Below are 22,554 nucleotides of genomic sequence, written 5' to 3'. Positions count from 1 at the left end.
ACCAACCACAGCAAGCCGAATAGAGCTCAAGGTGAGCAGAATTTTGATGTTTTTCTGGAGATCTCTAGAAGCCTAGCCAAATTTCACTTTTCATATTTTTATTTAGCTATCTATTTAGTCAATACTCCCTTCCTATATTTAAGTGCACGGTAGTCGAATAGATTTGGTGTAATTGATGATTGTATTAGCCTGAGTCTTGAGACTGAATATATAGGAATATATGACTTGGAGGGTAAGGAGCCTCTCCTACAGATCTAGTAGGATACAAATACAATCCTAATCTACCTAATATAGAGATATTCCTAATACTCCTTCCGTTCCAAATTATAAGTCATTTTAAGAATCTTGGAGAGTCAAACATCTCAATGTTTGACCAAAATTATAGAGAAAAACACAAAGATTTATGACATCAAATAGATATACTATGAAAATATAACTAACAAAGAATCTAATGATATTTAATTAGTATCGTAAATGTTATTATCTTGTTGTATAAATTTGATCAAACTTAAAAAAATTTGACTCTTCAAGATTTTTTGAATAACTTATAATTTGGAACGGAGGGGTATACTCTAACATGCACTCCAACAAACTCTCGTCATGGCCGAGCCAGGACCATAGCGTGCGGCGGCGCGCAGCTCCCTCCGACGGTGAGGCCGGCCGACGGTTGTGCGGGGTGGCGTGGCCAGGCGAAGCCGGCGAGCACGGCGGCGCGACGCAGGGTTGCACGATGCGACCAGCGACAAACATAGCGCCGGCGGCCTTGCTCACCACGAATCCATTATGCGGTTGATTCGGGCGGAAGAGGGCTGGAGAGGCGGATCGATGTGCGGGGAAAAAGCTTGACCGGCATCAAAGGTGGCCGGTGGTGGATAGGCCGATTTCGACTGATTCAGCCGGGGAGGAGCTTGGCTGCGGGCTGTGAAAGGTAGAACAAGAGCTCCTTATTAATACATGCCGGAAGCTGTCCGGGTCTTTCGAAAAAAAAAAAGAAAGGTAGAACAAGAGCACGGGAGGGCAGGAGAGGTGCGTGCCGAGCGAGATGGCGAGTCCGCCTGCTCGGTATAGCTTGCGAGCGAGAATCGGGGGATGCCGAGCGGGATACTGAGCCGCGCAAGATGGAGAGGCTATTGGATCCTGATTTATTGGGAATTTACCTTCACTTATTTCTGCTACTTGCCCAACATCTGGAACTACTAGATTGGAAACTTTTGAATCATGCAAGGACCAATGATTTTGCTTTCAGCTCAAGAGCTCTGAATTATAGAGCAGTCAGCAGCTACTCTATTCTACCATTTTTTCAGTTTCTTGCTCTGGCTTGCAAGTGCCTGCCTGGAACGGCACCCTGCATCTGCGTGCTCCGTGACACGGTGGACCACGCCGGCGGCGATTCCACGCAGGTGCTCGCTCTTCGTCCGACTCGAACCCACCCCGCACCAAGTCCGGCCGCTGCGCCGCCTGCGGCCACGTCGAGGGCAGTCTTCTTCAAGATCAGGGGCGTCGCCATTTCAACCCTTCGATTGGTTCCGACTTCAGAAGTTCAGAGCTGAGGCCTGAGAAATCGACAGCTGAACATCTGAGTACCACCGCACACTACACGAGCGTAGCCATGATTAGGAAGCTATGGATGCTTGCAGACCGGAAGAAGGAAGAAGAGGTACGTAAGAGAAGCCCGCCGTGAGGCGGCGCTCCCTCCGGCGAGCGGCGGCGGACGAGTGGACGATTAGTCTATCATCAGGAACTTTTGCAAACACCCCCTCGATATTTGCAAAATGCCCTCTGAAAATTTCATATAGGCCCCTGGTTTCCCGCTGCTCCATCGGCGCCGCGCCCGCAGCAGCTGCCGCCGCCGTCCTCGGGTCCCCGCCGGAGAGGGCGAGCGCGCGGACAGATGAGGCGCGGCGCGGCCGACCCGCATCGCCGCGTCCCATCCATCGCGTTTCTCACGAGGGGATCGGAGATGGAGGAAACGAAGCGGCGACGAAGGGGGCGGCGCGATGCAGCTGACCGGCGGCGAGGAGCCGGAGCAGTTCGAGGCCGCCGCCGCCCCCCGCCGGCCGAGGCGCGGGGCGGGGTACATGGAGCGGTGCGCGCTGGGCGCTGCCAGCGGGTGCGGTTCGTCGGCCGCCGGCAACCTAGCCCGTCGGTCTTGGACATGACGCCAAAATGGAATGACCTTGTTCAGATGAGGTAAAATCAGTTCCTACAAAAATCTTCATGGAGAATTTGAATTTGTGGAGCTGCTGCCCAGATGCCAACTGCACCCCTTGATTCTATTTCAGTATTTCCTGCTCCAGGCTAATTGTTCTATCTGAACATTGTAGAAACCACAAAGCCACCATTTGCTTTGCAGACATTCCATCACACAGGTCACAGTTTGTTCTAGTAGCCAGCCACATTGCTCATGGCTGCATCCAGCAGCTCCCTTTTTACAGGACACAAAATGTGCACTTGCATTGGATGCAAGGCATTACTAGGACACTCCCAGTTTCAGTTCCCAGTGCTACTCCTACATACTACGCCATACTGCACAAAACCACACCTGTAGATGAGCACCTCTCAGGAGGTTAGAGTTCAACAAACAACAACTTTTTAGCCCAGGCGAACAAACCGCCCGTCAACCTTCCTGATTGCATGGACGGTCATGGTCACCCTCCTTGCCCCTTTCATCAGCTCGAAGGCGCAGATATCGCCTTCACAAAGCCTGTTTTCCTGCACAAACATGGAGAAGGTGTAGTTCCGGATGCCTTGGGCTCCGAGTGCGTAGGAGTACTTGACGCACCACTTGTCTTTCCTATTTGGCCTGACAAGTGTGATCTCGTGCAGTCTACTGGCAAGGTGATCAGCAACAAATCGGCTGGGGAAGACCTACACGAAAACGTCAATTGTGTCAGTGTTCCTCCCAGATACAGGGTAATAATCTACAAAATTCAAATTTTTATGGTGTAGATAGCGATGCCATTGTCCATGATGTATGTACATGCACCAAAACAGACTAACCAGAAAGTTGCTCTTGCGTCGAACATGGCTCTTCTGCAGAACAGTCACAAATGCTGGATTGTCTGGTCGGATTGAAGCCAAGCTGATTATTTTCTCCTTTTCCTCATCGCTTAGCCGGTTGGCGATCCTTGAGTAGTAGTAGTAGTTGGAGTTGGTATGCTCTTCACCACTTTCCTCTTCGCCAATAGCATCATGCTTAACACTGCTACTTTTTGGAGATTCAAGTATTTGCCCTGTGAAGATAATGTGCAGTATCAGTATGTCTATCAGCTTATGTATATGAAAATGATCAATGGAGACACAACATTGCTGACAAATTATTTCAGATGGTGTAAACTTGTAGTCACTCTACTTACTTGGCTTCCTGCTACCAGGTTTCTTTGAAGTAGAGGCATGATGAGGGAATCCAGCCAGGTGAGACGGTGTGGTAGTAGTGTCCTCAGAATCAGTCCGAGCGTAATGCTCAGCTTGTTTACCTGGTTTACCCCTATCTGCCATATCATCAAAATGTTTGCGCATATCAGGACCAGTACTGTTACCAAACAGAGAAGAAACCTTCTCGTAGCCGCTTGCTTCAAAGATCAGGACATCAGAGGAAGAGTTGCCACTGCATGTGAAGACAAGGAGGTCATTCTCCCGCAGTCTATGAGCCTTGACGAAATCCTCCCATCTAGACACGAGGCACAGCTCATCGACATGCTTGTCCACGCCGATGTTCCATGTTTCACCGCTGGGCGCTTTCAGGTCAATACTTCTGGTCCCATCGAAATTCTTTGCAAACTTTTCTGGTATGCTCTGACAGGAAAAAACAAGTCACTTATGTATAATTAAGGAAAAATTTGCAAATAGCAAAAAAAAAAAACAAGAATGAGGGCATCTTAATTAAGTCATTCCAGTGACTCCAGAAAAGTTGCCCTCATTCTTGTTACACATACAGCAAAACCAGCTTGCTACTCATACAAAACCTACTTGCTTTCCACTTGTTCTGTTTGTCTGAACGTCAAGGGACATTGACCGGAGTAGTAACAGTTAAAGATATAAAAATATGATGAAATAGGCGGCTGGATCTGTAAGTGTTTAACAGCTAGTTTTCTAAAGCGACTTGTATCTTTGAACAGGGAACAGGGGTGATTGGATGCCGACACTTACAATGCCCTGGGCGAAATCTCCGGTCATGAGCTTGAAGAAGCGGATCTTGGTCACATCCAGGTGCTCCCAGTAGTAGTGCTCTTGCCACTTCCTGCAGCTCTCACACTCCTTCTCAACCATCTGCCAAACAATCACACAACACTGTCACAGAACAAATAGTTCACAGGAGCATATGCGCAGGGAGCGAGAGAGAGATCTTGACCATGATCTTTGCTGCATTCTTTGAAGGATTCTGAGCTTCCAAGGTGAAGCGAGTCTCGTCTTGATGTTAACGATGACGATGAGAGAGTGTGACGACTGACGTGTGGTTACAGAGCTTTTATTGAGAGTTCACCAAAGTACCTCAGTAGGTACTGGTGAACCAAATTTGGTACCCTACCGTCACTGAGACGTGGGGCCAATATGGTAATTTCCAAGGACGGTAGGTCTTTTTTTCCCACCTCGAGGAGTGGTAAAAATTAAAGCTGATGGAAATGGAGTGAACCAGTGAACAAACTTCATCTCTCTGTACTCGAGGAGTGGTAAGAGTGTGTTTAGATCTCAAAACTTTACAAAAAAACGTTATATTCATAAAATGCCACATCAAATTTTTTTGACACATACATAGAGTATTAAATAAAATATATTTATAAAACTTTTTGCACGAATGGATGGTAAATCGCAAGATGAATCTAATGAGCCTATTTAATTCATGATTTACAACAGTGTTGCTACAGTAATAATTTGCTAATTATGGATTAATTAAGCTCATTAGATTTGTATTGCGATTTACAATCCATCTATACAAAAAAAAAATTGTAAATAGATTTTATTTAATACTTCAAATTTGCAAAATTTCCTTTCAAAATTTTTTGGCAAAATGATCTAACACGGCCTAAGCTTCAAGAATTATTGAACTTGGCCAAATGCTGTCAGTGTCAGGGGATGAGCACCATTCATCATTATTGAATTGTTTTTGGCGCGAACAATTATTGAATTGTCAAACAGGCACAAGTAAAATGGTTTTTGATCTCTCAAATGGGAGTTTGTCAAGCTTCATGTCTTGCTGCAGCTCCAACACACTGCTAAATCGTACGTCATGGCTCAACTTCTTGGGGCCGCAGCCGCTGGATCAGCGTCCGCCAAGGATGTGGACGTTCATGGCGAGCTTGCCGTCGTCCTCGCCGCCGCCGCCGAGCGGCTGGAACAGGCACAGGTCGCCCTGCCGCAGCGCGTTGTCGTCGACAAACTGCTTCCACCCGCGGCGGAGCTGGTGCACCTTGCCCTCGTTCCTGACTTGCAACTCAGCCTCCCAGCTGCAGCTCACGCCGGGCCGCCGCAGCCGCACCGTCTGCCGCACCCGAGGGAGGTGCTCCATGGCGAAGTCCTTGTTGAAGCACTGCATTTTTTTTTTTTGCCCAGGTGACACGAATCAGATCATTGCTGAAGGATTTTCATATACCTTTGATTCAGGCACTGGAAGTCTGAAAGAACTGTATTTGTGGGCTAAAGAAATGGTACTGGACTGGACTGGACTTACCAAGCTGTCGTTTCCACGCTTCTTGGCCGTCACAAAGACGAAGGTTTTAGCCTGAATTTCCCGGAGTTTCTCAAGGACTCTCTTCTTCTGCTCCGGCGTCAGATTTGTGTGCCTGCTCACCATGTAACCTGGGTGCATGTCTAATTGCAGGGACGGTGACGCGCCCAATTCTGCAAGGGAAGTTTCAGCCCCAAAGCATTGTGAACCGCCATCAGACATTCAGAGTTACAACTGATACAATGGAATGTGCAGAGTTAGCGTTGCATCACCTGGTGGACTGTAGCTTCCGTGGAGAGGATGGACTGACACTGTCACTCGCCCCTCGCTCATCGATGCTTCGAATGCGCAGGCATCGCCATCCTGCAGCTCGTTGCCGCGAGCCAAGCTCCGCCAGCCAGTGGAGAAGATGTAGGCGCCGTCAGCGGAGATCTTCAGATTTGCATCCCGTTTCCTGCTACCAGGAGGGTGACACAGCGTGATGGTTTGGTCTTCATGTGGGAGGTACTTGTCAGAGTAGTCCTTGCAAATGACCTGTCCAATGACCCGGTGGTTAAACCAAATTATCTGAACAATTCAGAGTGCTGGTGTTTCAACAGTTTCGAACAGATTTTGTAACAAAACAATCTGAACAATGAACATTGAGTAACAGAAGCTGCAGGTTGAGCCATTGGTTGTAAGAAAAACATACCATATATCCATTACACAGATTGGTCTTGTTCAGGTTTGTGACATACAATGGAATCCCAGGCCTAATTTTCTTCTCAAATGCACCGAGTTTCGCCTTCTGCGCATTAGTCAGGATGCATCCCTTTGCTAAGATAGTGCGCGATTCCGAGAATGTTTGGAAGACACCTGAATCCATGGGGTTTAGAGTATCCTCTGGACATGTCATTTCTTCAGCTCACGCAATACCAATCATCAAGTCAGAAGATTTGGAAAAGTAAATAAAAACGAAATACAAATGTAAATGAAATGTTTCAAATTGAATAGTACTTGATCTCTGTGAAGGTGTGTCTACTGGAGTCATCTTTGAAGCTTTTCTGCTGTGGCTCAGTTCACCGGTTCGATGCCGCGCAAACCCTTCCCCGGATGGAGATTGTTCATGAGGAATGCCCCGTTGTCGGACACCACAACTGGGATTCATGACAACGCGGAAGAATTCTTTCTCGCATCCACTTGGATCAAAGATGAGGACCTTGAAGTGGGAGTCCCCCCTGTATCTGAACACCAGCATGTCACCCTGCTCCAGTTCATAAGCGCTGCAGAATGTCCCCCATCCATACCTGAAAACTAACTTGTTCAGATCTTGTGAAACATTGACGCTGTACAAGTTTCCATCAGGAGCTTCCAGCTTGACCACTCCAGAGATCTGGCCTCTGAAATTCTTAGCAAATTTCTCCGGTACGATCTGCAGGAACACATGATGTAAAACAGAGATTCTTGTTTTTCTTCTCTCTCTCTCTCTCTCCCAACAATAAGAACACCTTCCTTTGAGAAGGGGATAAAGGGGAATTGGTGAAGGAATTCGTACCATCTGCTGCTGGAAATCGCCGAGCATGAGCTTGAAGAAATGCTTCTGCCGATCATCCAGATGATGCCAGTAGTAATGCGAGTCGCAGTGGCTGCATCTCTTGCTGGAGTTGCCGCTCATCTCGTGGGCACTCATGCCATGGACCTCAGGATCTCGAGACGCCATCAGGCCAAACGCATTCGAGACTGGCAGCCAGAGGTTTACTGGGCCATCAATTATAGGATCAAAGGAGACCAAAAGGGCGGCTGAAAGGATGCAGAATGCATGCAGCCGTTAATGAGAATAAACAGAGTCCAACAGACGACGTGACCAAAAATATCCTCCGTGTTTATGGGTTTCTGTAATGGATTCATTCAAAAGATTTCACGTGATCATGCGTAGTTATGGGCTTTCAAATACAAGTTCAAGGTACATTTAGTACTCCCACCTGTCAATATGTGATGTCTCGTGGATGGACATGGCCGGCCCGCAAGTCACAACTTTGACAATTTATTTATTTATTATGAAAATATACAGAGAAAACCAAATACTATTATCATGAATATATATATACGTATTTTTCCTCAAAAACACGCAGGAGAGCTGCATGTTATTGTATTAAGATGGAAATGGTCCAAACACCACCAAACAAAAGAAACCACAACAAAAAATAAAGGAAAACACAGAATACAGCACAGGAAACTGAAACAAAATTGGTAAAGCACAGAACACTAGAAGCAACTTAATATTGGCTGAATATATGTTCCCAAGACGTCACTTTTTTTCTTATCCTCGGCTGAGTTTGTGATCATTGTTCAAATTTACTCTCTAATAAAAAAATGGCAAATGTAAAGAACTATCAGAAATCCGCAGACCTGAAGAAAAAACTTCAAAAAATAGTGAACAATAAGTTCTCCTTATTTTCAAATCCCAGGTCCCATTTTCTCTGCTAGGTTGAATAGTTAGAAAAAAAAAGTGATAATAACTGTCGTCCAATCCGGCAAGGAGTAAACTACACATTCAATTAGGGCGCGTTTAGTCCCAAAAAATTTGGCAAATCTTTTTGGGAGCGTTTAACATTAATTAGGAGTATTAAATATAGATTAATTCTAAAACTAATTATACGGATGGATGGGAAATCGCGAGACGAATCTATTAAGCCTAATTAATCCATCATTAAAGATTGTTTACTGTAGTACTATATTGTCTAATCATTTCATAATTAGGTTTATTAAATTTGTCTCGCGATTTTGCCGGGGGTTATGGAATGAGTTTTGTCCATTATCCACATTTAATACTTCTAATTAGTGGTTAAATGTTCGAAGTTACTGTAGCGCAAGAAATTTTTTGAAAATGTAGCGCAGAAAAATTTTTGGGAACTAAACAGACCCTTAATATCTCATGATCACCTATTGCATTGGTTAAACAAGTGGAATAGTAGGTGATCCTTCAAATTTTGTCCCACAAAGACTATTTGTTTAGATTGTGGTAAAATTCATCTAATTAAAACAATATCAAGTGCTAAGAAATAATTACATTGAGAAGAGCATGGAGCCAATCAAATGTTAAGCAGATGTTATTTTTCTATTTCCAATGCTTCCATTGCATTTGCATTTATTAAGAATCTAGGAATCCAAATAAATAGCGCGGTCTCAATAACAATTACTATAGTTAATTAGGGTAATATGAACATTTTTCACAATAACTAGGGTAATATGGCTATTTTTCACTATAGTAATTTTCTAAACTAATAGTCTTCGTGAGACGGAGTAGTAGGTTTATTGATGACATGTGGGCCAGGGGTAGGAGAGGCAGCCACGTCGATGTGGAACCTGGGTGGCATGTGAGCTGGGCGTCCTACCTTGGACCGCGATGGCGCGCGCGGCCAGCACAACTCGCCATTGCCGTCCGGCTCACACCGGCCAAGCGCGCCTCGACGCGGAGGCGCCGGACTCGGTGCATGTTCGCGGCCGTCGCGCCGAGGCGGGGACGGCGCCATCCATCCCCTCAACCGAGCAGCTATAGCCGGCGGCGCCCTGGGCCTCGGGCACAGGCGGGACAGCGCGGGCGGGCGGGCGGGCGGCGGTCAGCGGCTCGGCATGGCCGGCACGGCAGCAGGCTTGGGGAGGGACTCGGCGCGGGTGGCGCGTGGGCGTGGCCACCTCGCCGGCCGCCATGCGCCGGCGGCGCCGGCGCCTTGGTCTCCGCGCACGAGGGAGACGACGATGCTGCAGGCCAGCTGGGCCTTCACAGCACGAGACGAGCAACGAGCTAAGCGATTGGGCCGGCCCATGTCCGCTACCACGTCTCATTATTGGTCTGGTCGAATGCCACAACACAGGACTGGACTCTGGCCATTTCTTGAGGGCCAAAGTTAATATACTACTAGTTCTAAGTAGGGATGAAAGTGGTAATCTGAACTGTTAGAATAAATTTAATATTTTAAAATAGATATGTATAAAATTTGATGGTGATCATTTCTTATATTATCAAGCATATTATTACAAATAAGAATAAATTTTTGCATAAATTATTTTATGCATTATTTGCTCCCTACAACAAAAAAAAAGTGAAAAACAATACCGAATTTGTTTCCGAATCCATACCGAATTTTATATCTATCATTTGAGAAAATATAGGATGAATTTAAGGTTTACCTTTTATGAATCTTTACAAACTCAATGCTCAAAACAAGAATACAAATTTGTATACAAAATTCTATATCCTATTTATTCGCAATCAAAGAAAAACGACCAAAAAATTAATTACCGAATAATTACCGTTTCCGACCGTTTTCATCCCTAGTTCTAAGCTATCTTTTTTTTTGGTACTATTCGCGGTAATTCTCCCATATAAACTTGCCACAACATAAGCAACATACTATTACTGGGGTAAAATAGACAATTCAGAGTTCATCACATTCAGAGTTTCATGCTGCAGGTTGGACAAGTTTTGAAACAAAGCTAGGTAGCCACAGCAAGCAGGCAAAATGAGCATTTCTGACACAAAAGTGTTGCCATTTTCTCGGACGCATCAGCACGAACAGCTCTGGTGCCGATCAGCTAAGTCGACCTCTTTCGGATAATGTGGACGTTCATCGTCAGCTGCTTCGTGTTTGTCATCAGGTTGAAGAGGCAGAGGTCGCCAGGTTTCAACTTGTTGTCATCCACAAACTGCCTCCAGCCTCGACCAAGGGTGTACCTCCTGTTCTGGACCCGGAATACAGCCTCCCATGTATTGTCCTTGTTGGCACCCGGGCGTCGAAGCCTCATAGTCTGGTTCTCACAAGGAAGATACTTTGTTGCATAGTCTCTACCGAATTCCTGATTGCATATGGAGAAAATGAAAATGAATTTTTGGTGATTATACAAGCAAAGCAACAGGTTGCAGTGAGTTGATCAGATCAAAGACCTCTGCTGCTCTGTAATTTCGATGACAGGAAAATTAATATGTTCCGATTAGTGCTAAGTCAACGGGGAATAAACTTTTGAAAAATGAAATTTCAGTTAATTTCCTTCTACTTCTAACACTGCACAGATAAATGATGACTCACCAAAAGGCACATCTTGTTGTGGGCAGTATTGGAATTATGCATAACAGCCACATAAATGGGGATCTTGGACTGAATAGCTTCAACTTTCTTGTTTAATTCACTCATCTGCTGATCACTCAGAGTTTTGCGACACGGTAACATGTATGGGGGCTTAGGGACTCCATGCCTAGGACTGATGGTATCAGTTGAAGGGATATGTCCTGCAGAGAAGCCCCAATCATAATCATGGTCATCGAAGTCAGAGTATATCAATAGAACTAAATCTTAAGGAACCAAACTGTGCACACATATCTATAACCTGGTGGCTGCAGGCGATGGTTTTCTTCAAGAGGATGAAATATCAGTGTCACTCCATCCTTGCTCTTTGATGGTTGAAAAACGCAGATATCACCTTCTCGCAACTTATTGTCGCGAATGAAGTCAATCCAGCCAGTAGACACAGCATATTGCTCTTTAGTGGTTATGTCCAAATTTATGGCCCATATCTTGCTACCATCAAGCCGAGAAAGCTGGATGATCCCACTTTTGTTTGCGAGGTATTCCATGGCATAATTCTTGGAGATGGCCTATTACAAATTTATCTTATAATCTTTGACACGTGTAGGCGAAGGCTCAAGATTCAAACATGAGGGCACAAGTCAAGAATATCGTAAATGAACTTACTGACCAGAATTCCAGAAGCCACACTTCTCCTGTGCATGGCTGTGATGTAAAAAGGAAGTTCGGGTTGAATTTTCTGCTTAAGGGTGGTAATTTGAGCTCTTTGCTCACTTGTCATATCGTATCCGGTTGGCAAGACAATGCAAGACTTGGTGCGCTTCTGGACGCCACCACCTGAATTCATGGGCTTCTGAATGCCTTCAGAAGATGGGACATGTTCATCTACATATGTCAACCAGGAAAAGATTAGTACATAAAGACTGCAAGAAGTGCCGCAAATGTAAGTTAAACACGTCAAATTCTAGCCTTTTTTCTGTGAAGGGGAGTCTGTTGGGTTCGTCTTCAAAGTTTTTCTACTGACGCTTGGGTTACCAATTGCCATCCTTTTGCCTGTTGATGACTGCATATGATTACCATGAGAAACTTTCCTTTCTTTCACACAAGGAGTGCCGTCCATCGGAACACAGGACAGCTCTTTCTCACAACCACTTGGATCAAAGATTCGGACTTTGAAGTGGGATTTCTCACTGTTTCTGAACACCAATAAGTCGCCTAATTGAAGTTCATAAGCACAGGCAAAATCTGACCATCCAGACCGAAGGACCGACTCATTCTGTTCCCTGGCAACCTGAACAGTATATGTTTCGCCATCTGGTGCCTCTAGTTTGACTTCTTCAGATAAATGCTCTCTGATGTTGGCCACAAACTTTCTCGGTATGGTCTGCATGAGTTAGCAAATTAGGTCTTTTACATAACAAGATAATAGTCTTGCCCATAATGGTGAAAACTGCAGTCAAGTGAAAAAGGAGGGCCAGGAATTACCACAGGTACAACTCAGTAATGAATAGTTAACACAAGCATATTTGTATCATACCTACAATTTTCTAACAGCCAGGTCTATGCTTAAAATTTTTACATGAAACCATGAGCATAAATGTTCTCTTCTCTACAACTGTTTCGAAAGTCTGATCCCCTTCTCTGCATCATTAATTACCAGGGAACTAGGAGCACACATGATTAGAGTGTAAAGTGTTACCATTTGGATTCAGAAATGGAAGATTTTGGTTTCCCATCAAAATAGAATATATGTCTTACCACTCCATTTTTGAAATCACCCATCAAAACCTTGAAGAAACGCTTCGGGTCATCCATGTGGTGCCAATAATGGTTTGCAATACACTCCTTGCACACAGTGCGAGATTTGTTCATCCTATCACCTCTCCTACGATCCTACCATGTAATGGAGATGTTAGGGGAACTTTAAATCTAGGCAAACAGAAAAATAACCCTTATGATAGGCAAGCAAGTATGTTGCAAATTTGGTATGATTCACATGTATGTGGAACACCAGCCATTTTTAGGGTCTAGTAATACTGGGGCCGGTGCTGCCGTTTTGTCCCCAAAAGCCAAAGATAAACAAACACCATGAGTCAACAAGAAATAAAAAAAAAGTCCGTAGGGCAATGTAAGCCTTGTCCCCAAAAGAAAAATCAAATCCTTTAGAGCCCGACTTGCGAGCTCTTACACAACACTCAACTCCGTGTATGTTTTTCAGGCTAAATAACTTCAAAACAGTTAACCCATAAGGCGCAGGACATTTCTGATTGTGTGTGATCAAGATCTAGAAAAGATGAAGATGCCACTAACCTTGGAAACAAGCTCTACAAGTCGATCGTCCTGCAGAGAAGCAGCCTCAACACAAGATGGCCAAGAAACGCCGGGCCTAGATACAGGGCAAGGCAGCACTTGAAATGAGCCAAGAAACACGCTGCCTAATGCCTACAAGTGTGGATACTTTACCTGCGTTCCTGTGTTTTCACTCCAACAAGCGAGAGAATTTATGTTGAAGTGTTGCAGGAACCTGGAAGGAGTAATGATGGACTTTGGGGCAAGAGGTGTTTGGAACTTTAGGCAAAAACTAAAGGGCTAATCTAGTCGGCTGGCTGTTGAGTGAAGTTTTTTCATTTCTTTGCTTATTCTGGTTGGGACTTATAGTGTTTGAGCTGTAGCTCTTGCAGTCTACGTGCTGCGTTTGCTGTAGGCTGTAGACACTCTCTTGAGAGTGTTCAAGGCTGGGACAATCCTTTATCTAAAAAAAACTCTAGCATATTATTCAACGTTGGTAATCATAACTTCACTGAAACTAGGTGCAGAAAAAAGCATTACCATGATTACTTATACTGAGAATCTAGAGTTCCTAGACTTACTGAGAACCAAAAGCTGCAAGGAATCTACTGACATATGCTAGTTCCAGTTCCGTCTTTTAGTAAGTTCAACTGTTCAAGGAGAAACGGAGAACATCATCCCAAATAGTGTTGTAGATTTTTTTTCTTCAGCCAACAACTGATCCAAAAAAAGAAGGGGAATTAACAGGATATTTTCTAAAAGACATCAATGGCACAACTCAAAAATCCAAAGCAATTATTTTTAAGAGCGGAAGTGCAAAGATTTCGGAAATAGTAAGGGGAAGCCCAAAAATCACAAGTAATCACACTTAACACTAAAAAAATACCTGAACTGTCTGTGAATTAAAAGTTTCAAACCAGGGACAAAAGAGTCACCGATGACAGGGAAGAGGAGAGGAATATACCTGACGATGGCGTTGTGCACTACTTCAGTATCATTTGGGGGATTTTTACAGCATCTCTGACAGTACTTGATTGAATGGAGGCATGACCAGTCACTCATAGGGTCAAATCAGCCAGGCCTAATCAGGCAGGTAGTTTTCTTCCATGGAACTTGGATAAAAAAATTGGAACAATTCTAGAGTTTTAAAGTTATCATTGGGGAGATCGAGATTCTTCAGCACCTCTGGCTGCCAATTGAGTTAGAAGCAAGGCATGACAACTCTCATCAGATAAGAATCATCCAGGGCTTCTGCCATAGACTTCAAACACATGAATATATGATGACCTGTTTTCACTTTCAACAGAACTAATAAAATCCTCATCTAAGCATTGAGTAAAAATGCATTTGGAGCCAATCCCATTCCTTCATCTATAACCCATGGTAACTTCGCAAGCACCATAAAAGGACCCCCTATAGTTATGGGATCTAGATATGGAAGAAAGCATGGTATTTCTCCTCAATTACCAAATCAATTGCGGGCACATAAAATACTTAAGAATTCACAAGTGTTTTTATCTATAAATGGCCAATGGTTGTATTCTTCACAGCTTTCCTCAAGTGACCAATGGATGTGTAGTCCGATTTGCACATCCCCGAGGGCGAAAGCAAAGAAACAGCAATTCAAAAAAAAATGTCCACTTAGTAGATAACTCTGAGAAAATGTCTAGTAAAGACTAGAAAACCCTTGGATTTTAATGAAAACTATAAAGAATATTAATAACCGTTGACCATTTGGGGAAAATATTCCAGAAATCTTTGTGGTGGCAGCATGGACCGGGAGTGATTAGAAAGTTCAAAATAATAGGGTCAGGGACACAAGTTCCTTGCCAAAGCTTGCAAGAGAGAAGAACCACAAGGATGACAAGTTGCATCACAAAAGCATTACTACAGGGTTCATGCCTACCCCGATCAACTGCGCTTCATTTTTTTTGCAGGATCATGGATAATATGGACATACATGGTGAGCCTCTTCTCCTTCAGCAGTTCAAACAGGCACTATCGCAGCGTGTTTGTCTTTGATGAACTGATTCCAGCATCCACCAAGATGATACAACCCATCGCTCTGATCAAGAGTTTAGCTTCCCACTCTTTAGTATGAGCAGCGCCCTTCTTACGCCTTCGGAGCATCAGCGGTTGCTCTTCGTGTGGGAGATACTTTACAGCCAGTATTTTTTCAAGCCCTGGTTGCAATGTGCATGGAAAATGTTATATAGGAATCGAAACATTCAACTACACAACCGAGATCTAATAGCAATTTTTTTCCCTTGCAAAATGGTAAAAATTAATAAGTTGTTGAACATACCACACTCACGCTTCACAAACAATCCATTTGTCAAACGGTGATACAGCTAGGAAATCCAAGCCCTTGGAATTATAATTCAGACCATTTGATCTTCTGGTGTAACACAGTTGTACAAATGTGTTGTTAGTGTAGCAGCACTCTTCAGAAACTGTGGAAAAACAAGTTATGTGACTCACCACCTTGTAATCCCCACTACACCCCTTGACAAACACAAAAATTGGGGTTTCAGACTGAATAGCTTCGACCTTTTTTACTATTTCCTCTTCTGCTGATTATCTAGAGTCTAGACAGGTTCTTTATCAGACACTCAGACCGCATACCAAGGTTCGGTATCTTCATATACAGAACTTTCAGAAGATGTAATTCCTTCTGCATAATTTGTTTCATGTCTAAAGTTTATCATAGAAGGAATAAGTGCGAACTGCACTGCATAGGTCTACACCTAAAGCTCATATCTGGTACAACATGCTGCTAGTATACAAATATCACCTGATGGACGGTATCTTTTAAGAAGATTAACGGTCATTGTGGTCCTTGTCTGGCCTCTTAGATGCTTCAGATATATAAATATCACCTTCTTGCAACCCATTATCATGAAAAAAGTCTGATAAGCCAATAGAAGAATGCGTGTACCATCTGTGTTGAACTTGAAACTGGCATGCCATTTCCTGATGTTGCTACGATGGCAAAGTGTGATGATCTGATATTCATGTGAAAGATGCTTGACAGCATAATCCTTGTCAATTATCAGTTACCTATAACGAAGACATGGATGTTAAAATAATATCACTGGCTTCCATTAACATCTCAGGAAACTGTAGCTTCTAGCCGTTAAACAAGTAGAAAGAAGAGTAATGTTTTGTCAATGGTATACTTCGAATCTGAAAAATTAATATTTCCTGTTAAAAAAAATTATCATGCAACTAAAGGTACAGTCTGAGTCAATTGCAATATGCAATTGAACATACCAGAAATCTATCAGACAGACTTGACTTGTCTTGTTCAAGTTTGTGACATACAATCGAATGCGGTGCCTAAGTTTCTGCTCAAGCATGAAAACTCTGGCCTTTTACACTGTAATCAGATTGCACCCTGTGGCTAAGACACAGTGAGATTGGGTGGGTGCCCAATGTTCGCCAGAACTCATGGGCCCTTGAATGCCTTTGGAAGATGTTGCATCATTTTCAGCTGCTCTAAGTTTTTGCTCAAGCATGACAACACTCCCTTCTATTGTGTAGTCCAACTGCATCCTGTTGCTGGGACATAGTGATAGCGGGTGGGTGTCCAACGTCCACCTGAACTCATGGGCTCTTGACTGTCATCAGAAGATGTTGCATCATTTTCAGCTGCATAATCTCAAGTTCTAACCATGAACATTGTAACTAAAATGTACCAAAACACAGAGCTGTATGTTCAAAACTGGTTACCTGATTTATGCCAAGGGGAGCCTGTTGGGTTCATCTTTGGGGTTTTCCTCCTGTAGATAGAGATAATCACCGCAATATTTTGCCAAACTTCCGTTCTTTCATCGGTGATTCCATGTAATTATGATGAGACTACTCCTTTTTTGCACATAAGGAGTGTTGTCCATCACATCACAGGAAAGCTCTTTTTTGCACATAAGGAAAACTGGTTACCTCGATCTAAGCTCTTTTGAGAAAGAGCTTAGATCGAGGATTCGAACTTTGAGTGGGAGTGCCCACTATAAGTGAACACTAAGAAATCCCCCTCTTCAAGATCATAAGCGCTGGCAAATTGCTGCCATCCAGACTGAAGGACCAGTTCACTTTGTACTGACTAAAATTGACTGAACAAAGGGCATGGCCCGTCATGCACCAGGTCTAATCAGATCCTGATAAAAATCACCAGGGCTTTCTACCAGATCTTGAAAATAGAATAACCTCTCTGCTTTCAAAAAATTGAACAATTATAGGAGATTTGATGTATTAAATTTGAAGATATCCTCAAGGAGATTCCAGCATCTCAGGCTGTCAAAATGAGCAAACAATGTAAGGCATAGCATGACGATGACAGGTCAAAAATCAGGTCAGAAACAGCAAGACCTGGTCAGGTAAGAATAATGGTCTTGCTGTTTTTCGATCTCATTATATTGCTATGGTTGTATAGGACCTTCTCCATTTATTATGAGATCATAGCAATTTCAGACAGGATCCTAAATGTGTATGCCATAGACCGATAGGACAACATTGAACAAAGATGGTCCCAGGCAGCAGAAACAGCAGCATTTGATTTCTAACACTTCTTAAAATATAGTTAGCAAGGCATTTCATTTTCACAGCAACAAAAAATTAACATTAAAAAACAACCTTCTCTTTGAGATAACAGAAAATTTAAATGGCACAATAGAACACAGGTAATATGTGATAACAGTGTACTGCGCATGAACTTCAAACCCAGCCGGATAGTTTTACTATTAAGAAACAAACATGTACTCTTCGGATTAAGAAGCATAAGATGCTGATTGGAAGAAAATTGAAAAGCATTTTAAGTTTTTGGGTTCACTTCATGCGATCTTTTTTTGGATAAGGAGTACTTGGAATTGGAGAAGTCTTTTACAATTTTACTAACTGTCAGTCAATCTTGTGAAGTTTGACTTTTCTGAATTCCTATACGCCCTACAAAAAAGAAAATGTAGGAGTATTCAGCAACATCCAGGTGTTACAAGGACTCCCAGAATTTTTAATTTGCCAATTTTAACAAAGAACACATGAGTACACCAAAATGAAATGTTAGCTGAAGATGTAAAACTGCATTATGAACACACATCTGATCGAATAGAACTTGCACAAAGCCACTCAAACTATTTTCATTTCCAGTGAGCTGCATTACAAACATTGCTCCGTGGGAAAGAGCTCCACTGATGAGCTGCTGGTACATATTTGAGCAAATTCTACATGAACAAAAACAAATATGGCTCATATATAGAGGAACTAGGCAACGAATAAACAAATCTGCTAAAACCACTATTGATTACCCCTCCAAAGCATAAAAGTCAACATATGCTTCAACATAAGGAGAAATCACCTTCCTCTCATTTGTTTGGTGGTGGTTGCTATGTTACATGTCATGCTCAAGTTTGTCCTTCCGAGTGGTCAGCAGAAATGGTAAGGAGCTCACTTTCAAGAAATGAAGGATCTAAGAACTTGGCAACAAAAGCCCACATCTTGTAAACATCTTCAAAGTTAGTAAGGAAGCCAAGTGAAGCAGTCACGACTTCAACTCTTACAGTCACCTTTTTATTGTCTCTGCGTCCATTCTTATAAAAGGAAGCCTCAGGTATATCGAGCACGCCATTTAACTGTTTTTGGTTCATATCTAATTTTATATGACTGAGAAAACCAATGCCAACAGATATACCATTTCTCTCAGCAATCTTTTGAACAACTTCAGCATTAACAAATGCTCCATCACTTTGCTTCACATTAAAAGCAACAGCTGCTCCCCTTTCATACTTAATCTTGGGACCATAGATGTGTACAAGAGGGAGTCCGTCACCACCTTTAGAGTCTGGCAACTTTAGCTGCAAAAGTGAAGTTACTAGCCAATTGATCAAGTATCTTAATCTAAGAGTAATTCTGTTGAGCCCCATCATATCAACATGATCAATGTGCCTGCAAATTATCTCTGGCTCCCTCCTGCCCCAATCCTGAGCATCATCACATCCATCAGTTGCATAACCATCATCATCACGGAATGTATATCCAGAAGCTTCAGCAGCATCCAAAGCCCGGTTCATCCTGTCAGCAATAATATTAGCCTCTGTGCTGAATGAAACTCTGCGCCCCATGCTTAAATCTCCACCGATGTTTTCAACACCAAAGAGTCGCCCCCCAGTAAATCTGTTGTTGCCATCCCTCCCTCCCAGCAGCCGGAACTCCCCTTCAGTCTCCCTCCTTATAGCACTTTCTTTGTGCTCTGCACCCCCATTCATACCATGTTGGCATGCTACATCTTCGACATCGGGCTCCTCTTGGATCTCACTAACCTGCCTGAAATGAGTTCTCCGACTATTCTCAAAAAATTCTTCTTCAGGGTCTTCCTTGAGGCAGTCTGCATCTTGAGATACTGATAGCACAACTGCATCAAAAGAAATCACATTACCATCATAAAGTGGGCTTCTCGATATTCTGGAGGTTAAGTTTGGTGACATCCGCTTGTTACACTTTCTTCCGCTAAACCAAGAAGACGGTAATGGTGATCCCAGCTTCCCTTTCTTGAATTGGCCAGATTTCTCTGACCCCAACGGGCTCTGGCCAACATCAACCCAGAAAGAGTTTTCTGATGAACAGTCCTCACTGAATGCTGGACTCCTCATGACCTCACCCATCGAGATGCTCTCAGTTTCCTCAAAGATGGTGCTTGCCCCATCCCTATCCGAGCTGCTGTCATGACCAGGATCATTCTCAAAAGTCTCTCTAACCTGAGCAGACGTGTAGACACCTGAAAATGCTGGCAGATGCGACCCATTTTGAGCATTAGAAGCTGTCTTTTCATCTTTGTTAATGCCCGAGTCATCTTCAAGCTCATCAAATGCATCAAATCCATCAACTGAGTCACTGAGATACTGTGGAAACACAGGAACAATCCTCACCATCCCTGACGCATTACACCCATTTCTCCCCTGTAAGCTCCCAATCACCGACTTCTTGATTAGAAGGCAACCAAACCCAGTCGGGTCTGCACCAAACACCCTGTAGAATGAAGTTATAATGAAGTCTGGCCGAAACAGCGAGAGCCCCAGCGAATCCATGTCCTTGGGACCAAGTGCACCGGCATCAAGCATCACATGCCACCCATTCTGTTGTGCCAGTGCCATCCACTGGTAGGAGTACTTGGCACCAGTCACCCGAGACTGCGCAGGGAAAACAAACAACCCAACTGCAGCATCCCGTCGCCGCCCCTTCTTCTTGCCCACAATCTCCTTCCGCAGCTCCGTCGAGCAGAGCTTCAGTGTTGGCCAACGGAACCACGCAGTGCGCGTCTTGGCACCCTTTGCCCGTGCACTTTGCGCCATCCAGTTGACTGACTGGCTCTCATGGTCGAACATGGTCAGCAGCCTGCGGTTGGTCTCAAAGGGGTAGCATTCAGCAAGCAACCGAAATGCTGACCCTCGGCTCACTGTGAAAACCAGCGCATACTCACTGGCTGGCACATTGAGGTACTCCAAGATGCGCTCTTTGATATCATTCTCCACGGTGCCGGGCTCTGCACCGCCATAGAGCGCATGGTTGCTCAAATTGGCATTGAGCCCGTGCAATGTAAAGGACGATGAAGAAGAATCCCAGCTAGAGTCGAAGAGGCCGAAGCCGCAGTAATCTAGGCAGACCCTGCCGGCACCAGGTGCGTCGAGGTGGGAGTAATGGTCGACTCGAAGACGGTCGACATCGGCGGTTGAAGCATAGTCCGGGTACATGGCGAGGAAGGTGGCGATGGCGTGGGAGAGCAACGGGAGGTCGGAGAGCGACCGGAACGGCCCAGCGGCGGCGGCGAGGGCGGTGGCGCGCAGGAAGTCCCGCTGCGCGCGCAGGCGCGCCAGGGAGCGGGAGCGGGACACAGCGGCGTCCGCATCGGCTCCGGCGGCGTCCGGCAGCGGGTAGAGGGAGCCGTCCTCCGATGCCGCGTCCAGTGTGTCCCGCAGCTGCCGGAGGAATGAGGACGGGTCGTCACGGTGGCCGTTGCTACCAGGGCCACCGTGCCCGCCGCCCCCGCCGCCGCGACGCCGGTGGTTCTTGGCGAGGAGAACGGCAGCGCAGTGGGAGAGCGGCTTCCATAGCGATAGATGCATGGGCCTCTGATCGAGAAACCGCCGCTCCTGGGCGGAAAAATCACAGCTTTCCGACGGCGATCTGAATCAACGAGCAGTCTGAGGCATTGAGCGGCGAAAACCCCGAGATTTCCGTGGGAGATGGGGAGATTTCGTTGTGTTCTTGGACCGACAAATGCAGGAAAACTGTAGTTTCGGGAGGGAAAACTGGGTCATTGGATAACTGGGTCTGGGTGAATGAATAAAGAACTGCTGCGGTGGAGGGGTGTGGAAATTCGAGGTTTTTGGGAGGGAAACGGATTTGGAGGTGGGGAAATTGCAGGTAGAGATTGGAGCTCTGGAGTGGGAGGGATTGGTGAGGGGTTGAAATGCGAGGACACCCCCACAACTTTGTTGCAAAGGTGAGGGCTTTCACTTTTGGCAGGATCAAGAACTCAAATTAAAGAAAAGAGCACAGCATCAAATAACGCAAAGAAAGAAAGCAGCGGAATACAAAAGATTTGACCCCACTTTTTCTCCCTCTTGAGCTGTCGAACAGCAAGAACAATGCTCGAACCAACTGGTGAAACGAAATGGGACGGGATGTGCTGGAATAGCTCTCGAAATCTACAGCCACAAACAGGAGAACGAGCCTAGCTCGATTTCCAGATGGGGGGAAGAAACTCAGATGCAGAGACCACTCACACCCTAGCTCCTCTCACCAAACCCCTTGCAAGTGTTTCAAGAGCCACTAAATGCAGTGCATCATGATGAGGGGGAGGTTGCATTCATTGCCTTGCAAGAGCTACTAGCAGCTGCAGCAGCAGCACCAGTACACCACCAACTTTTTTTTATTTGTTCTTTGTTCCTCCTACCTCTTGCTCTGGACTGGAGTGATAAAGTACTGACAGTTACAATTTAGGGGCCAGCTGCTTGTGAGTGCTTTTTTTTAGTGTACTATCTACACCAAGTAAAAACAAACTTTGTTGGCAATATTTTTCCCTGAGATCCGCATCCCAGAGTACAGTGGTCGAGCTGTAAAGCAGCAGCTGCATCCAAACAAGAGCTTGGGCATTGACTTTGCCTCAGTTTTTTAAGAAAACTTTTTTTTACATTGAAATGCAATAGTGTTATTAGTTATGATTTTCTTCTGAGGGGGTTAAAGCAAAAGCTTTGCTACAATGATCGTTTCTTGACTGGTTTGTGGAGCTGTCTCTGGCCTTTTCGCCTAGTTTTATGCTGCTTTTCTTGCTCTTCATGATAATTAAGTTTGGGTGTGTTTAGTTCACTTTGGATTTTGGATTTTGGGATTTTGGAAAGGAATCTTTCAACATTTGTAGTATTAAATGTAGACTAATCACAAAACTAATTATAGATCTCATCTGTAAACTACGAAACAAATCTAATGAGCCTAATTAATTCATCATTAGCATATATTTACTGCATCTTTACTGTAGCAATCTAGTGT

The 22,554-nt window shown here is 44.4% G+C and overlaps 4 protein-coding genes and 1 long non-coding RNA gene across 14 annotated transcripts; 1 reads left to right on the top strand and 4 right to left on the bottom strand.

The window, feature by feature from the left end:
* Nucleotides 1-681: 681 nt before the first annotated feature.
* On the top strand, nt 682-6,409 carry LOC120666766. 3 transcript variants are annotated; one of them, XR_005671857.1, is made up of 8 exons: nt 686-2,190; nt 2,827-2,913; nt 3,375-3,414; nt 3,525-3,744; nt 4,119-4,209; nt 5,137-5,497; nt 5,602-5,711; nt 5,819-6,409. It is a non-coding gene; the product is annotated as an uncharacterized LOC120666766 (long non-coding RNA). The 3 variants fall into 3 exon arrangements; XR_005671856.1 differs by having other exon boundaries at nt 682-2,190; nt 3,040-3,414; nt 5,137-5,711; XR_005671855.1 differs by having other exon boundaries at nt 5,137-5,711.
* On the bottom strand, nt 2,326-4,490 carry LOC120666765 (B3 domain-containing protein Os12g0592300-like). Of its 2 annotated transcripts, XM_039946691.1 has the most exons (5): nt 4,352-4,484; nt 4,150-4,269; nt 3,357-3,795; nt 3,001-3,233; nt 2,326-2,868 (listed from the first exon to the last, which is right to left on the bottom strand). In XM_039946691.1, the coding sequence occupies exons 1-5, from the start codon at nt 4,352-4,354 to the stop codon at nt 2,593-2,595; spliced, it is 1,071 nt and encodes a 356-aa protein (XP_039802625.1). In that variant the 5' UTR covers nt 4,355-4,484; the 3' UTR covers nt 2,326-2,592. The 2 variants fall into 2 exon arrangements, with proteins under 2 accessions (XP_039802625.1, XP_039802628.1); XM_039946694.1 differs by having other exon boundaries at nt 4,150-4,490.
* Nucleotides 5,075-7,553, bottom strand: LOC120666760 (B3 domain-containing protein LOC_Os12g40080-like). Its single transcript, XM_039946686.1, has 6 exons — nt 7,200-7,553; nt 6,662-7,076; nt 6,357-6,562; nt 5,938-6,199; nt 5,669-5,838; nt 5,075-5,527 (listed from the first exon to the last, which is right to left on the bottom strand). Exons 1-6 carry the CDS (start codon nt 7,362-7,364, stop codon nt 5,261-5,263), a joined length of 1,485 nt encoding a protein of 494 aa, XP_039802620.1. The 5' UTR covers nt 7,365-7,553; the 3' UTR covers nt 5,075-5,260.
* A 2,578-nt stretch (nt 7,554-10,131) lies between these two features.
* LOC120666761 (B3 domain-containing protein LOC_Os12g40080-like) lies at nt 10,132-13,971 on the bottom strand. The gene is made up of 7 exons (XM_039946687.1): nt 13,039-13,971; nt 12,487-12,621; nt 11,698-12,112; nt 11,399-11,613; nt 11,030-11,297; nt 10,732-10,931; nt 10,132-10,501 (listed from the first exon to the last, which is right to left on the bottom strand). The coding sequence occupies exons 2-7, from the start codon at nt 12,598-12,600 to the stop codon at nt 10,241-10,243; spliced, it is 1,473 nt and encodes a 490-aa protein (XP_039802621.1). The 5' UTR covers nt 12,601-12,621; nt 13,039-13,971; the 3' UTR covers nt 10,132-10,240.
* A 203-nt stretch (nt 13,972-14,174) lies between these two features.
* Nucleotides 14,175-21,936, bottom strand: LOC120666758. Of its 7 annotated transcripts, none has more exons than XM_039946683.1 (7): nt 18,368-21,936; nt 17,877-17,958; nt 16,750-17,310; nt 16,291-16,637; nt 15,499-16,077; nt 15,323-15,415; nt 14,175-15,200 (listed from the first exon to the last, which is right to left on the bottom strand). In XM_039946683.1, exon 1 carries the CDS (start codon nt 21,126-21,128, stop codon nt 18,414-18,416), a length of 2,715 nt encoding a protein of 904 aa, XP_039802617.1. In that variant the 5' UTR covers nt 21,129-21,936; the 3' UTR covers nt 14,175-15,200; nt 15,323-15,415; nt 15,499-16,077; nt 16,291-16,637; nt 16,750-17,310; nt 17,877-17,958; nt 18,368-18,413. The 7 variants fall into 7 exon arrangements, with proteins under 7 accessions (XP_039802617.1, XP_039802614.1, XP_039802615.1 ...); XM_039946680.1 differs by having other exon boundaries at nt 15,323-15,691; nt 15,812-16,077; XM_039946681.1 differs by having other exon boundaries at nt 15,323-15,470; nt 15,812-16,077; nt 16,750-17,958.
* Nucleotides 21,937-22,554: the final 618 nt, after the last annotated feature.

This window comes from Panicum virgatum, chromosome 3N, assembly GCF_016808335.1.
Source record: "Panicum virgatum strain AP13 chromosome 3N, P.virgatum_v5, whole genome shotgun sequence".
Classification (NCBI taxonomy): Eukaryota; Viridiplantae; Streptophyta; class Magnoliopsida; order Poales; family Poaceae; genus Panicum; species Panicum virgatum.
Note: the sequence above shows the minus strand (reverse complement) of the source record. Positions and strands in the feature narration are given on the sequence as shown.